This window comes from Sphaerodactylus townsendi, linkage group LG04, assembly GCF_021028975.2.
Source record: "Sphaerodactylus townsendi isolate TG3544 linkage group LG04, MPM_Stown_v2.3, whole genome shotgun sequence".
Classification (NCBI taxonomy): domain Eukaryota; kingdom Metazoa; phylum Chordata; class Lepidosauria; order Squamata; family Sphaerodactylidae; genus Sphaerodactylus; species Sphaerodactylus townsendi.
Window position 1 is genome coordinate 35020945 of NC_059428.1, and position 15564 is coordinate 35036508.

A 15564-nucleotide genomic window follows, 5' to 3' on the forward strand; every position below is an offset into this window, starting at 1 on the left:
GGCACATGTAATGTGGGAAGGAAATCGGTGATCTGTAGCATCTAATGCAAGTATCCCCACTTCTCCAAATTTCTGACAGGTGCCCAGAGGTTGTTAATCATGTGATTGTGCCTGCAGATATTGTCTTCTTCATATTGTTCCAGACAATGGGCCGTACCTCACCAAATACCAGAGGAAGTCAGATTTCTTCCATGTTCTGCTTCCGGCAGCAGCACCCAACCAAATTCTAGCATAAGATGGATGACCTGCACTGAACCCTCCAATCAGCATTCAAGAGAACAGCCCAGACATTCTCTTGGGATCTAACAACCCATCAAGGACTGAGTGGTGAAAGAGTTCTATTCAATCAGAGCAGGTTGAGCGGAAATATAACCAGAATGCTCCATTCTCTGGCAGTGTCCAGAAAGCTCTCTAGAAGAAGGGCCAACAATGCAGAGAAAGCAACTCTGTACTTTGTCCCTGGTTTAAAATTTAGAACATACTAAAGCTGACACAGGGTTGATATTTGAGGTTCTCTAAAGGGGAAAGATCCATTCTGTAAAATAAATGAAAAACTGATTGGAGTGGTGATCCTTATAAAAAAGGGACAGGAGTAGATTTTTATTTTCTGTACAAAGGTCAGAAAATTAGAGAAAAACCCAGCTCATGAAAATAAACCTGTGGTCAAGACAGGATTGTCTTTGGAGGATGTGTGAAGTAACATCCGATTAAAAAAAGGTCTGAGGAAAATCTTTATAGAAAAAGAAGCTATTTGTTTTGAAACAAGTTCATTTATTTATTTAATTAAACATCCTTTGGGGGAAGCCAGAGATTGTAGGAGAGAGGGGGGGGGGGGAGAGAGAGCAGCTGAACTCAAGTAAAGCATTAACACAGCAGAAAGCTGCAGCCTTCATTTAACTATAAACCAATTTGCTAGCTTACCTGATTACAGTTGGCCTTGCTAACATCTTTTAGTGTTCCTGAAAATACAATTTCTTATGTTTGTTTAACTTTTTGAATGTACCAAAAGCCTCTTGTGCCTCTTCCTATTCACGTTAGTAAGTGCTTTTCCCATTATGTTCAGTGCTTTCGGAATTTTGGATCCCTACTACTAGTAATCCTGTCTCCACTGAGCAGTTTCTTGTTCTCTTATGTAGTTCACTCATGTTTGTAAGATGGGAAATAATTTTGGCGGGAAAATGCTGGAAAAGACCTTGCTAGGGCAAGATAGAAGAAGTCATCATATGCCACCCCACGCCATCCCAGTTGCATGCTGGTCTTCCCTTTGCTTCTGGAAACACTGGTCATTTTTCTACTCAGCACTCTTCTTTAAAACCCTACCCAAACCTCCTCTCTTTTCTCTTAGTCAGCTCTTGCATGCTTCACATATGTGTTCATTGTTTGAAATATATGTCTAGGTGAATAATAGAAAAGGCAGGTTCTTAATCTCTATAGCCCTATCAAGATTGATCTAAAAGGCTCTCTGGAAGGATTTTTTTGTTACCTTGGGCTTTCAGTATCACCCTAATAAGTAGAATGTTCCATCTGTCCCTGTGAACCGAGAAAAAACTAACACTAAACTAACACTAAAGTTTCAGAATCACTCCACACTGTGCAACCCTAACAATATTCCAAGCAAAGCAACAGAGCTAACCAAAGAATTATTTGGCATAAAGGATTTGAAGACTTCAACAAAACACAATGTTGTTAAGGATCACAGCTGTTAATAATTTCAGGAATTTCAGTCAATGGACCAACACTCAGGCATTACCCACATTTTTTCCCTACGAAACGATACAAGTATTTACATACTCTCATGTTCTTCATCTGCAGATTTACCTCCATTGGGCAAAGACAGCACTAACTGACTGTCTGCTGGGGGTGGATGTATAGGACGTCCACTGTGGTTTCCTGATATTTCTCTTGCATGATAAGGTGGAGGAGGTGTTTCAACTGGGGAAAAAAGCAAAAAGAAATTGGATTTGACATTTCATTAACAGACTTGCAAATGTGTTCACTGGAGAAGGGATAAAAACATAGCACTGGTCCTTATTGTCTTAATGATAGCTGATTCAGTTAAGACACTGGGTGTATCTATGGAGCTCACACCTCTGAGATTCTTGTTTTCTTTCTTTTTAAGAACATGGATCTATCCATCCATCCATCCATCCACACACACACACACACACACATTAGGTAAGTAGCAGCAAAATGGCATTTCCAAATATCAATTAACCTGCTTCCTCAATTGTCAAACAGAGGTAATACAGAAAGCTGTAGAGCTGACTGATAAACTTGCAAATATCTCGGATTGTATGACATTCAAGGACAAATTAGACATGACAGGATAGTGTCCACACCACTATTTTAAAGTGGTTTAAAAATACTGTGAGGGCCTGCAGACCAACAGCGTGGCAAGAAGAGGTGTTTTGTCCCTGCACCCTGCCTTTTCAAGTATCAAACACACCATGGCTCTTTCAGGACTGGAAAAGGTAGTGGTGGCAGGATTCACAGATTGGCCCCTCAGGCACTGTCATATCTCATTTGGTCTGAGTGACAGAGTAATTACTTCCACACAAAAGGTCCTAGGATTCCCAGCATCTCCAGTTAAAAGGAGGTGAGGTAAAAGTGGTAGGTAAAAGTAGTAGGCGATGTGAAAAGCTCTGCCTGAGATCCTGGAGAACACCAGCCAGCCAGAGCAGACAATACTGGCCTTGCTAGAGAAATAGTCTGGCTCAGTATAAGGCAGCTTGATGTGTTCCTAATTATTAAAAACCCAAATAAGAAATTGCTCACCTTTCAACAAAAACGTGCAACATTAACACTGGTTAACTACTATTAACTGAAGCTGACTGGACTTTTATCACAATATCTTTCTGCCAAACATTGGTCTGTTAGGCTAATCCAAAAACTACTCAATAGGTCTTGGCCCAGCACAATTGCTGGAATTGGGGCTGGGTAGGGCTAAATACTTGGTCCAACAATGCTTTTGTGATATTGAGCTGCAGACTGAGTTAGCACTGCTTCCTAAGGTGTATAAGAATGAAATATCTTGGGCCAGGAGGGCCCAACTCCCTATTTATCTAATATTGCTTTACCTCAATTGAAATGATTTTTTTCCGGAGCCTGATTTGATGCTCTACCTTTTGCTGTCCTCTCTGGTAGATTTCAGCATCAACCAAGAGAGATACACAAATGTCTATGAACAGCGGAAATGGCAGAGTCTCTATCGCACATTCTCCTGGACTGTGTGCTTTATTCTGAGATTAGAAGGTTTACTATTGATCCTTGGGTACATCATTTTGGGTACTCTGTTGCCAATGAAAGTTTAATTAAATTACTATTGGAAGACAAAAAGCCTACCATTTCCTATGCTGTAGCAAAATTCTGCTTTATAGCCTCAAAGAAAAGGTATGCTTTGTTGAATAAGGGTCATGTTAATAGCTATGCATTGGATGACGTTCTGTAATTTGATGGTGTTATGAAACATAGCATGGGGAATTTTTCCTATGCTGAATGTTGGGATGACATAGCATGTATATTCCTTTTTATATTACGTACAGTTAAATTTGCATGTTTCTTTTTAAAATGCTGGTCAAAGGCCAGAACAAATAAAAGTAAACAAAGCAATTCTAAAGGTACAATAGCTAAAATATGCAGAAATAGAAGACTGTAGATAATGAATCTGTTTGGTTTCTGCAAAAGGAAATCATGTTTCACCAACCTTTCAGAATTCTTTGAGAATGTACAAAAACATGAAGATGAGAATAATTTGAAGACAGCATGGGTTGGATTTTTAAAAAATCATTTGACAGGTAGCCTCAGCAAAGGTGCCTAAGTAAATTTGTGCAGTAAGAGAATAGATCATCTTATGGAAAAGTAATTAATAATGGAATAGAAACAGAAGACAGGAGTAGCTGACATTTTCAGAATGGAGGAAAGTAAGTAGCGGATCTATATCTGGGGCTGAGGATGAGTGGTGAGATAGCCAAAATTTATGCATGACATCCAACTCTTCAGGTTGGTGTCATCCAAAATAGACAGTGGGTACCCCAGAAGGATCTCTCTGTGATGAATGAATGGACAAAAAACCCCACAAACTTAATTTTGTAAGTATTAGGAATGGGAATGAAAATAAAACTTCCAGTACCATAACAGAGTTCTTATAAACTAGGAAATGACTTCACATGAAATTCTGTATACAGTCCTGGCCTGCTGATTTTAAAATACAAAGAAAATACAGCCCTTGAATAGGCAGCGATTAAAATTAAATTCCTTTGTTATGAAGAAAGGCAAAATGTCAGGAGCATATTAGTTTTTTAAAAAGATGATGGGTTTAGTTGATAAATATTTTTTAAAAAACATATATGTTTAAACACACACACACGATCATGATAGTTTAGATAGCTTTAAAAGTGGGGTTACAAAAATCTCTACATACACACAGTATAGTTGTTATTGGTACCACTACAGTTCCAATGCAGCCATGCTGCTTATTTTAACTTTTTATTTTATTTGTACCCTAGTTTGCCTATCTCTCTTGTAAATCTCCCTAAAATCTCTTAACAGTCCTGTTCACCTCCAACTATTACAGTAATACAACTGATATATCCTTGACACATATTTTCTTTATTGAAAATAGTGAACATTTCTTTGTTCTCTGACAAAAACATTGGGTTCCAGGGTTTGAGCTATCTCATACCTGTGACTTGATAAGGACTTCCTGGTGCAGAAGAGCTTCCTGGAGAGTCAGGATAACTTGCGTTGCTGGGTGACTGAGGGAACATATTAGGCGATGCTGGAAAAGGAATGCAGGGAGGATGCTGGAAAGAATCAGGATAGGTTGCATTGTGAGGCATCAGAGGCTCATTGTGAAGGGATGTGTTTCGGAATTTGGCAAGGAGGCTGAGATGTGGATTAAACTCGCTATGCCTTGGAACCAGCACTGGAGGCAATACTAGGACAAGAAAAAGAAAGAACTATTTTAGAAGAGTTTTACAAGCTAGCCTGTTGCCAAGCTCTTACATTTCCCCCCATCATCCTTCTTATGCTATTCCTGGAATGTTGACATCAACATGTTAACTCAAAGTAAAGAAACACTAAGTGCCCTGTCAGAAATTCCACAAGAGCAGACCTATAGACTCATGGATTCTCTGCTCCCCCTCCCAGTCAGTATCTTCTCTTTACTAGCTGTTTCTTTTTGTTTTCTGCTCACACCTATTTTCATGTTTCCCGATCCCCTCCCTCCCTCAATATCTCTTTCAGACAGGCACAGGCATGAAATCCATTTGTGAGAAAGCAGTTTGGCCTCTTGTTCTTCATAGCAAGCCACAGCCAATGGATCTCTTACTCCTAGATGATTCTTGGGCCTAGTGGGATCAATACTGCAGCAACTCATTAAAGGAAGCCAGGAGGCTGAAGAAACCATGGTCACAAGCCCAAATTATTATTATTTTAAATGTTGCATCCCTTACAACTAAAATGAAGAATAGAAAACAGCTATCATATTTATTATAATATGCATTATACACTTGACCTACAGAACACCTTAAAATCACAAAATATTAGCTTATTTATTCAATCTTTCTGATCAATCAGTTAAATATCTGTGCAAATGTTGATTATAAAATGTAACATAATTTTCCAGAGAGGAACTCATATTTCAACAGAATATTTCAACAGGTAAAAGGCTTTGGGGGACACCAATCAGGATCTGAAAGTGAACAGGAAAACACATTTAGAAAGCTCCCCTACACTGGATCGAATTCCCTAGATGGCAACCCAAGATCCATTTTAAAATGCATACTGTTCACCACTTCCTAACAGTGGAATAGTTTTACATAAACTGCTAGTGGTCCCCTAATGTTCTATTTGAAGGAAGGGTAGGCTCTAGCCACAAAGGAAGACAGCATACAGGCTCTGTTGGCGCACATGTTTGGGAGTAATACAGACATCAGACATGCTCTTCTGGGTCAGCCCCACCCCTGAAGCAGACTTTGCTTTTGTGAGCAAGGCTAGGAAACGTTGCAAAGCTCACTTAGCACCCGGGGAGTAGTTAAATATGCATGTCTATGTTGGATTGCCTCCTCTATCAAGTATCAATAAGGTTTGGTAGTCTCTTCAAGGGCTCCAATAGTACAATTTAGTACAATAGTACAAAATAGTACAATAGTAACAGACAGTACAATGTAGAAACACTGTAAAATAACTTGACTGTCTCCTTCTGTTTTCTTGGGCTTCTTCATACACAATCTACCCAAGAATTTCCATGTCTCCCTCTTGTAGCTAATATGAATATAAAAATCATAGAATCATAGAGTTGGAAGAGACCCCAAGGGCCATCAAGTCCAACCCCCTGCAATGCAGGAACACATCAGGAACAAATCAATTGCTTCTGCTTTTCAAAGCAGCAGTAAAATGATCAGAATGGGATAAAGAATTTTCATTTACAACTGATGCTCCCCCCACCATGAAAATAATCAACAGTAAAACTGCTATTGAGAGCCAGCATGGTGTAGTGGTTAATAGTGACAGAATGTAATCCTGTTAAGTGGATTCAATTCTCCACTATTCAACATGATGCCAGCTGAGTGACCTTGGGCCAATGGCAGTTCTCTCACAACTCTCTCAGCTCAAGCAAAGTCAGGCAGTGGCAAACCAGCTCCTAAAGTCTCTTGCCTTAAAAACTCTACAGGGTCACCATGAGTCAGCTGACGGCACAAATGCTTGTGTGCATACACAAACACAAATGCTATAAAGTGGTAAGGATTGGGGGGAATAATAGAATTTTTGGAAAAATTCGGAAATAATTACTTTTCAAAACTATATTTCTTGAATATACACAACTAGTTGAATGATTCACAACTAGTTTTTGTAAAACTGGGTCAAGCAGTTGACAGTGTACCAAGATGGGGTCTGTTTACATAGCCAGTGCAGGTTTTGTAGCTACAGAAAAAGTACTAGACAGGTTGCGAGTGTTGCCTCCCAAACAGTGGAAAGCTAGGGGTGCATATCTGCATAATATGCAAGATCGACTTTTTAGTATGCTACGGCTCATGCTAAAGAAGATAGTGAAGTGCCAAAACCTAAATTCATTAAGTTGCTGTAGATGTTTGAATCCAATTTGCCATTACAAAGACAAAGAGAAATCACACATCATATAGATACAAGACTTGGAAGACTCAAGCATACATTCACTGGGAAGTTAAAATCAAAACTTCAGCACCTTGGACAAGGTCAAATAACAGAAAGGATATGAGAGAGGCCTATGCAGAGGCCAACTTTTCTTTTGTAAAACAAAACATCACTGTTTATTGGTTCACCTACATTCGAAGCACTCAATAGCACAGTAGCTTTCAATAAATATTGACTGTGCACATTACACAACTGACTTGCTAATCCCTGTCATTGGGTGGCAGTAATTTGTATAATTCAGCTTTTTAAAAGGACAGTTCACAATTGGAATGGAATGGTAAAAAATGCATCAGGGTTCAGATGAATGTGCGGTGGAAGCAATCACAACTTTACAGAACTCGTAGCTGAATTCCTGTGTGCTGGGTAACAGTCCATTTGCAGAAGCTCTTCCAATTGCACAGTAGAGTTCAATACTAAGTGGCACCCGTGGTAATCAGGAAACCACTTTATCTTACAAACTCTGCCCAGACATGGTCAACTGACATTCTCAACCTGTAAACCATATTTTGAATGGGAATCGTGCTGAAAATTGCCACTGAGGGGAAAAGACAGAGCTGTTCCACCAGGTGTATGGTCAAAGCCACTAAGATTTACCACTCCTGTCCTCCTCCTTCTTTACATCTTTACTTGTTATCTTTTAGGTTTATTCCTTATATGTTGGACCTTGATTAATTGCTGCCGTCCTATTTTATGACAGCTTAACTGCCATAAGATCTAGGTTGGATGTTGAAATTTTAATATATATTTATTGTATTTATGTTATTACTACAAGCTGCCCTGAGCCTGTAAGGGGAAGGGCAGCATATAAACCCAATAAAATACATAATAAATAAATCAAACAATTAATAAGATTTGTATCTGCAGTACAAAACTTTATTTTCTTCTCCCCTCATTGCAGCATCCAAAGAAGAATTGGTTTTTGTACCCTACTTTTCTCAACCTTAAGGAATCTCAACGCATCTTATCATCACAATCCCTTCCTTGCCCCACAACAGGCACCTTGTAAGGTAGGTAGGGCTAAGAAAGTTCTGCGAGAACTGACTAGTTCAAGGTCACCCAGCAGGCTTCATGTTGAGTGGGGAATCAAATCCAGTTCTCCAGATCAGAGTCCCCACAGTGGCAATTTTCAGCAAGATTCCAATTAAAAATATGGTTTACCTGTTGAGAATGGCTCTCTGGTGATATAATGCCACTGCCGAAGGATGGAGTACCCAGAAAACATATGTTGAAGGCCTGCAAAATCACACTGTACTATGATATGGTACCACAGGGAAATTAGGCAGGATCCAATTCAATGGCTTCCATCTAAAATGTGAATCAAGAGCATGTACTCTTATATATAAGAGTAACTAATTGTGACATGGCCAGAAGACAGTAACACAGGCTTTTTTTCTCATTACTGTGTTGTAGCACACTGCCACACTGACTGTTGTAATAAGGTTTTTCTGCCACGTTTTTATCCTGCATTAGTAAAACCTGTTTTCTGATAACAGAATAGGAGTTACAGACTATTACATAACAGCCAGCCCTGTGATAACCTTAAATGAAACACTCTGTAGATGATTTACTTACCTGGGGTTTCTACTCGCCGATAATGGTAAGGATTAATGCACACTTCTTTCTGCTTGGAGCCAAAAGGGAACTCGCAACATTCCAATGGTTTCAATTCATGGTGGGACTGCAAATCGGGCCAGCGCCACACTCTGCAGTAAATGACATGCGGCAGACCTTTGCGATGAGATACCTGCAATCTCCCATCCAAAGAGCGTGGGATTGTGACGCATTTACTGGGCTGTCCTGGACAGCTCAGTGCCCTTTCCAGCTCCTCCATGGCACCTTTCTTTTTCTTCAGCTTTTTTACTAAGGAGTCAACAGCTTTTTCTGCCCACTTCTCCTCTTCATCTCCTTGCTTCCAGCCTAGCAGTCTCTTTACTGCTGGGCTAGTGAAGGAGAACAAAGAACTAATAGGGGTGCTGGAGTGCATATGAATTGGAGAAGATATGTACAAAGCTGCAAAGAGAGGCCCAGGTAGTTCTCTTTCTTTCTCCTCTCACAACAAGGCTTGGATAAAAATGTGGGATGGGCAGCTGCCTTCGAAGTCAGGATCCTCCACACATTATCTTAGGAGTTGTTCAAAGTACTTCATCTCAATTGTCTTCAAACTGTTGAAAAGTCTGCAATAAAAAAAATAGTATTTGGTTGGAACACTGAAATTTCACTTCACACTTTTCCCATTTTGCACTTTTTCTTTCAAGGACATTTCTTGTGAATGTCACGACCAAACTTTTAAGTGCCAGCAGAACTGAATAGGAACCCAACTGCAGTCACAGAAAAGCAATAGTTATCATTTGGTTGTGGCTATGCCATTTCTTAGAAAAACCAAAGTAGAAAATTTGGGAAGGATCCCCAAACATCTTCCCTATGCTTCTCTTTCAAGAGATCATCATTCACAAACATTCTCAATTTCAAAGTATCTTTAAATCCAGTTGGTATAAGGTGAATACTTTACACAATTTCATGCAAGAACAAGCAGTACTTGTATTATTCACAAAAACAAAGCAAAAGTATCAACTCAAATATAAACACAAATTAAGAAAATTCTATTATCAATGTCCTTGCTGAGAAATGTTATACCCCTTACTAGAGAAGCAAGTGAGAAACTCTCTGGTCTCTACTGACTGCTTTTCCAAACAACATCCTGAATGGATGTGAAACAAACTATGATATGGTACCACAGGGAGCTGACAGGCACACAATTAGTGCATGGATTCATATATGTAAATAAGGTTTCTAATGCTGACAAGGCAAAGGTTTTCTGTGTTACTAGAAATGACTTGAGATTTCTCTCATCTTGGAATGGGCTGAACAGTCCCCTTGAACAAGCAGATTCATAGCTTGGGAATGCCACTCAACACAGCAGTTACCTTAGAATTGCAGGTGACTACAGTGGTTCAAAGTGCTTTTCCCAAGCTTTACCCAGTGCTTCAACTGCATCCATTCCTGGGTGAATCGGATCTAGCCACAGTGATATATGCCTTAGTCAAACTTAGACTGTCGGACTACTGCAGTGCACTTTACTTGGGGCTACCCTTGAAGAGTGTTTGGAGACTAGCTGGTGCAGAATATTGTGGCTAGACTACTGGTCAGAGCCAGCTATTGGCAGAATGTGACCACTGATATTACAGCAATTACCCAGGCTACCGATCTACGCCTGAGCCCAATTCAAGGTGTTTGTTTTAACCTTTAAAGCCCAGCTTGGCTTGGGACTGGGGTATCTAAATCATATTTCAGGATATCTCATATATTCCTGCCTTGGAAATAAGATCACAGGGACAGGCTCAATCAGAGATGCTTGTTTGGTGGATACACAAGAGAGGGCCTTTTTAGTGGCAGCCCCAAAATTATGGGTCAACCTTGCCAAAGCAGTGTACCTGTCACCCTTACTTTCAGTATTTAGGAAACAGTTGAAGATGGTTCTATTTAGAACTGTGTTTGGTTAAGTTCAATAGCAGTCTTCAGTTGTGATTTTGAAATTGTCGATTTTTATCTTTTTAGAGTTTCATCTGTGCTGTATGCCACCTTGAGCTCTTTAAAGAAAAAAGGCAGCTAATGAATAAATATGTACTTACAAGCAGGCACTGATTAACCCTACTATGTGTTCATTGCTTTATTAGGTTTTAATAAGGAAAATGGGCATTGCAATACTAAGGAGAATAATTTGCTGAATTCATGGTTTGGAATCTGTATTTATTTGCATATGCTACCTTGAGTACTCCATGAAACAAAAAAGGCTGTGGTATAAATGCCTTAAAACATAAATATCCTTCAGGTCATAGAATCTCTAAAAACTAATTACTTTAACATTATCATCTCTGTAGAAGGAAACGCTCAGGTTTTGGTATTGGTGAATGGAACTACTGTTCCCAGTATGAGAGCATTAGGGCTTTGGTTTTTTTTTTTTAATTCCATTTGGGAATCACTTCACAAACAATATTTTTAAACACTCTATCGCCGTGGTGGGGAACCTATGGCACTCCAGATGTTCGTGGACTACAATTCCCATCAGCCCCTGCCAGCATGGCCAATTGACCATGCTGGCAGAGGATGATGGGAATTGTAGTCCACGAACATCTGGAGTGCCATAGGTTCCCCACCACTGCTCTATCGGATTGAATGATTCTAAGTTGATGACCTGAAATTCACCTTCAGTTTTATCACCTGGCCTAAAATTCAAACACATATACAGACACTTTTAATGTTGACAGCATATTCTGAAAGATTCTGTGACCCACATGTGGGATCAGACCAAGTTTAGGACCCAATGCATTAAATTCTTCTTTGATACTTAGGAACTAGTACATAGATTCACATCAGAGGGCAGCTGTGATGGTCTGCAGTACAATTGGCTAGATCCAGGGGCACTTTATAGACCAGCAAGATTTTGGGGTTATAAGCTTTCGAGAGACATAAAGCTCCCTTCATCAGATCTATGGGCTGATTCCAATCTCTTTAAAGTGAACTGAAAAAGATGGTGGAGGAAAGTCTTGAAATGGGAAGTCTTGAGATCAAACAACATAAAAGAGAGAGCAACACCAAAGCTGTAGGGTTACTCTACTTATCTGAAAGTAGCTACACAACAATTAACAGGCGTAAGCAAGGTTTCCATCCTGATAAGTTAATGTGACTTCACAGCCATGCAATCGTCAGATCTTAAAACTAACATTTCTGTCGGGGAGTGCTGTCCTCAGACTCTTTCAAATCCATGTTCAGCAAGGTTTTAAACAAACATATTTATCCTTTTTTTTCAGTCAGATCAAACAGGCCACCAGTGACATCAGCATGACTTTAACACTGCTACTGTTAGTGGAAGGGAAATCTAGGACAGAGGGATTTATGCAAAATTAAATAAAAGTAGTCCTGTAAGCTGTGTAATAAGAGCCAAAAGGTTTCCCGATTAACTGTTATTTTTCATTGGTTCCTTTAAAAATCCCAGAATCTTCTAAAACATAAACAATGCAAAACTCTTGGAAATGTCAACACTGACAAAAGGCTACATTTTCTCCCAGCTCTTGAACTGCCAGAGGATCTTGGGTACAAAAAAGACCAATGAAACAGCTTATGTGGTGGTTTTTATGCTAGAATCCAAACTATGGGGCCTACCAGAAGAACTTGGCAAGCTACAATCTTTCAGCCAGATCTTACCTCACAAAGGTAGCATTCAGATGCCATGTCAACCTTATTGATGGTAAGCATGATTGAGAAGCCAAGATTTGTGGCTGGGCTCCTGCACACACCTCATCCTCTCCAACTTTCCCTTCCTTCTTTCACAGAGTACAGTGGAGAGCTTAAAACAGCAGGGTTCTGGGTCAACCAGAGTTAGTTTTTTTTCCCTGAAGAAGCCAGGATTCTAAACCATTGTTTAATCTAGGCTTAGAATTGTGGATTGATGAGTGCAAACTAAACTAAGGATCAAATTCAATGTTAGAACATCCCCAGCCCCAACCCAATGATGCTTCTATTTCACAGTTGAATTCACCATTCAAAATGTCATGAAAGCCAGACCGGGTTTGGCTGGAAGAATAGTGTGATCAGGCGATCTTGTCCACCACCACCACTACCTTTTCAAGTGCCATAACAGCCCATTTCAGCACTTGAAAAGGACGTGGGGAAACACGATCACCTGGTCCCACGACACTACAGGTTCGATCAGGATTGGGCCCTTGCAACTTTGTTAAATTGCCAAATTCATCCCCAAAATGGTGTTGGTGTGCTTAACATCAAGTGTGGTCCTATGCCTCTTTTATATGCCAGTGACTGGCATTCGTTTTAAAACTGGATTCCTTCTTTGTGCTTCCTGCAAATAGAAGGACTGAGGGGCATTCACGAACTCAGCAACAAACCTGGCTTGTACAAAATATAAACTTAAAATCAGTTACCTTAACGCTATGGTCCTGAATGCAGAAGCTAACGTTAGAGACATAGTAAGCACAGAAGATTGTCGCCCCATGCAGAAGCTGCATACTGAGCTCTTTTGGAGAAAAAGGTGTTGAATTCAACCTCGCAATATGTGTGATAAAAAGCAACAGTGTTCGGAGAGCTGACACAACCACAACCAATGGCAAATTTTTAAAAGAGAGTTACTAAATTGCATCACCCAAGGTCTTATGAGGCAGACGCGTCTTAGGGTCCTGGTGGATTTGCTGTTCTGTTTTGAAAAAACATCACTGAGAACAACAGACTGGCCCTCTGCTGGCACTCTCCTCCACCACTCTCAACAAAGTTGCTTTTATCATCCAGGACACAGCGTGCCACAATGAGTCAGCCAGAATGAGCAAGGTACACTGTGCACATAATTGCACTGGTGGGAAATAAAATGACAGCAATCGGAAATTAAAGACATATTAGATTGTTTAAGCAGAACTTGTTATTGACGTACTTCCAGGGACTATTTTCTCACACACATTATGTCAAGCCGCTGGAAGGACAAAGAGTTTCGTCTTTGCTGCCCTCTTTGAACTTCAGGGAGTGACATGACACTCTAGATAGCAGGGATAGAGGTCACTTGGGAGCTATGCACTGCATAACAAGTCTTGAGTTCTCCAGGACATCTCAAGTCATACCCATTAAAGAAAAGGTGAATTGCTAAAAATGATTCTGAGCCTTTGCTGCATGAATAAATCTACCCACAGTATGGCTTACACATCTGAAAACAGCATGACACAGCAACAAAATTATCTAGTACAACCCCTGAAACTGATAGAGAGTGAAAATGTTGGACGAGAAAAATGGAACCTCTTCCCTAGGCTGCAATTTTATCTAGTTGTCTTTCACATCACCTGCCATCTGATTCTATTAACCAAAGATGCTAAGGTTTGAGCCTGGGTCCTTCCGTATGCCGAGGCAAAGCTCTACCACTGAGCCACACGTAACCAATGGTCCAGAGTGAGGGATGGATGAGAAGGCAAGCAAGAGGAGGTTCACAGCATTAGTACATATGAGGGGGCAGCAATGGTACATCTGAAGCTACAGGCCATAAGACTGCAGGGCTTGGCTAAGAAGTGATCTGTCTGCATCCTCCCCCTCCCCCCCCCTCCACTCTAATCACCTGCTGATCCATTAAGAACATAAGAACAAGCCAGCTGGATCAGACCAGAGTCCATCTAGTCCAGCTCTCTGCTACTCGCAGTGGCCCACCAGGTGCCTTTGGGAGCTCACATGCAGGAGGTGAAAGCAATGGCCTTCTGCGGCTGTTGCTCCCGAGCACCTGGACTGTTAAGGCATTTGCAATCTCAGATCAAAGAGGATCAAGATTGGTAGCCATAAATCGACTTCTCCTCCATAAATCTGTCCAAGCCCCTTTTAAAGCTATCCAGGTTAGTGGCCATCACCACCTCCTGTGGCAGCACATTCCAAACACCAATCACACATTGCGCGAAGAAGTGTTTCCTTTTATTAGTCCTAATTATTAGTCCATTGCTCATGCCAACACCACTGAGTCCACAGTGGGGGGTGGGATTTTTTTAAAAAAATATTCAAAATGTTATATAGGCCTTCAAACGGTGATATCAATATTCAATTACTGGACAAGACAGTGATGAAAACCAAAAAGACTTTTTCTCTACTTTGTGAGTTTCACTCATCGCAGACCTTTTTCATTTTCCAAAACAGAAAAACAACACAGCATCAACTCAAATAAATATTACATAAATAAGCAAAGAGTGAGATTCAAGTTCAGTAGCACCTTGAAGACCAACAACATTTTCATAGTATAAGCTTTCCAGAGTCAAAGCTCTCTTCATCAGATACCTTTGACTTTTGAAAGCTTTTATCCTGGAAATCTTATTGGTTTTTTAGGTGCTATAGGACTCGAATCTTGCCCGTCTTCAACAGTCCAACACGGCTACCCACCTGAAACAAACAAAGCAAACTAAAATGGATAATGGCCCAGCAAGCCCTGCTTCCTGGATGTTCACAAAGACTCTGCAAAGTGTGAAGATCCCATTGACAAAAGACAAAAATAGAGCGAAACTGCACAACATGCTACACTCAGTTTAAATTACTTGCCTAATACATATTGGGTATTATAGATTACATCTAAAATCTAAGTCTTAGACATAAAGCAATACAGGCATTCATGTGAGGTTAAGCAAGTAGTCCAGTGTCTTCTCTTGCATGAAGAGGGGCAATGTAGCATTTAAGCCAGAAAAACAAGGTGGCAACTTCAGTTAGGTGTGGACGGACCTCACTCTCTCATTATGCATTGATATCTCTGTAGTTATTTCTCTGCAGTTACTGTTTCAGCCTGGCTTCTGTTTGAAGTATCTCTCTCTCTAGAAGCCAGTGTGTCCAGCTCCACAACAGTGCTCCCAAGCCTTGTTAGCATGGCAGGGG

At 40.3% G+C, this 15564-nt stretch overlaps 1 protein-coding gene across 1 annotated transcript in view; it reads right to left on the bottom strand.

The window, feature by feature from the left end:
- The window catches only part of SMAD9 (SMAD family member 9), a 43300-nt gene that overhangs the window by 13428 nt on the left and 14308 nt on the right, over window positions 1-15564 (bottom strand). The window contains exons 2-4 of the mRNA XM_048493784.1: window positions 8746-9347; window positions 4682-4936; window positions 1819-1932 (exon numbers count right to left, since the gene is read on the bottom strand). Coding sequence (XP_048349741.1) covers window positions 1819-1932; window positions 4682-4936; window positions 8746-9157 — 781 coding nt within the window. The 5' untranslated portion in view covers window positions 9158-9347. The remainder of the gene's footprint in view (window positions 1-1818; window positions 1933-4681; window positions 4937-8745; window positions 9348-15564) is intronic.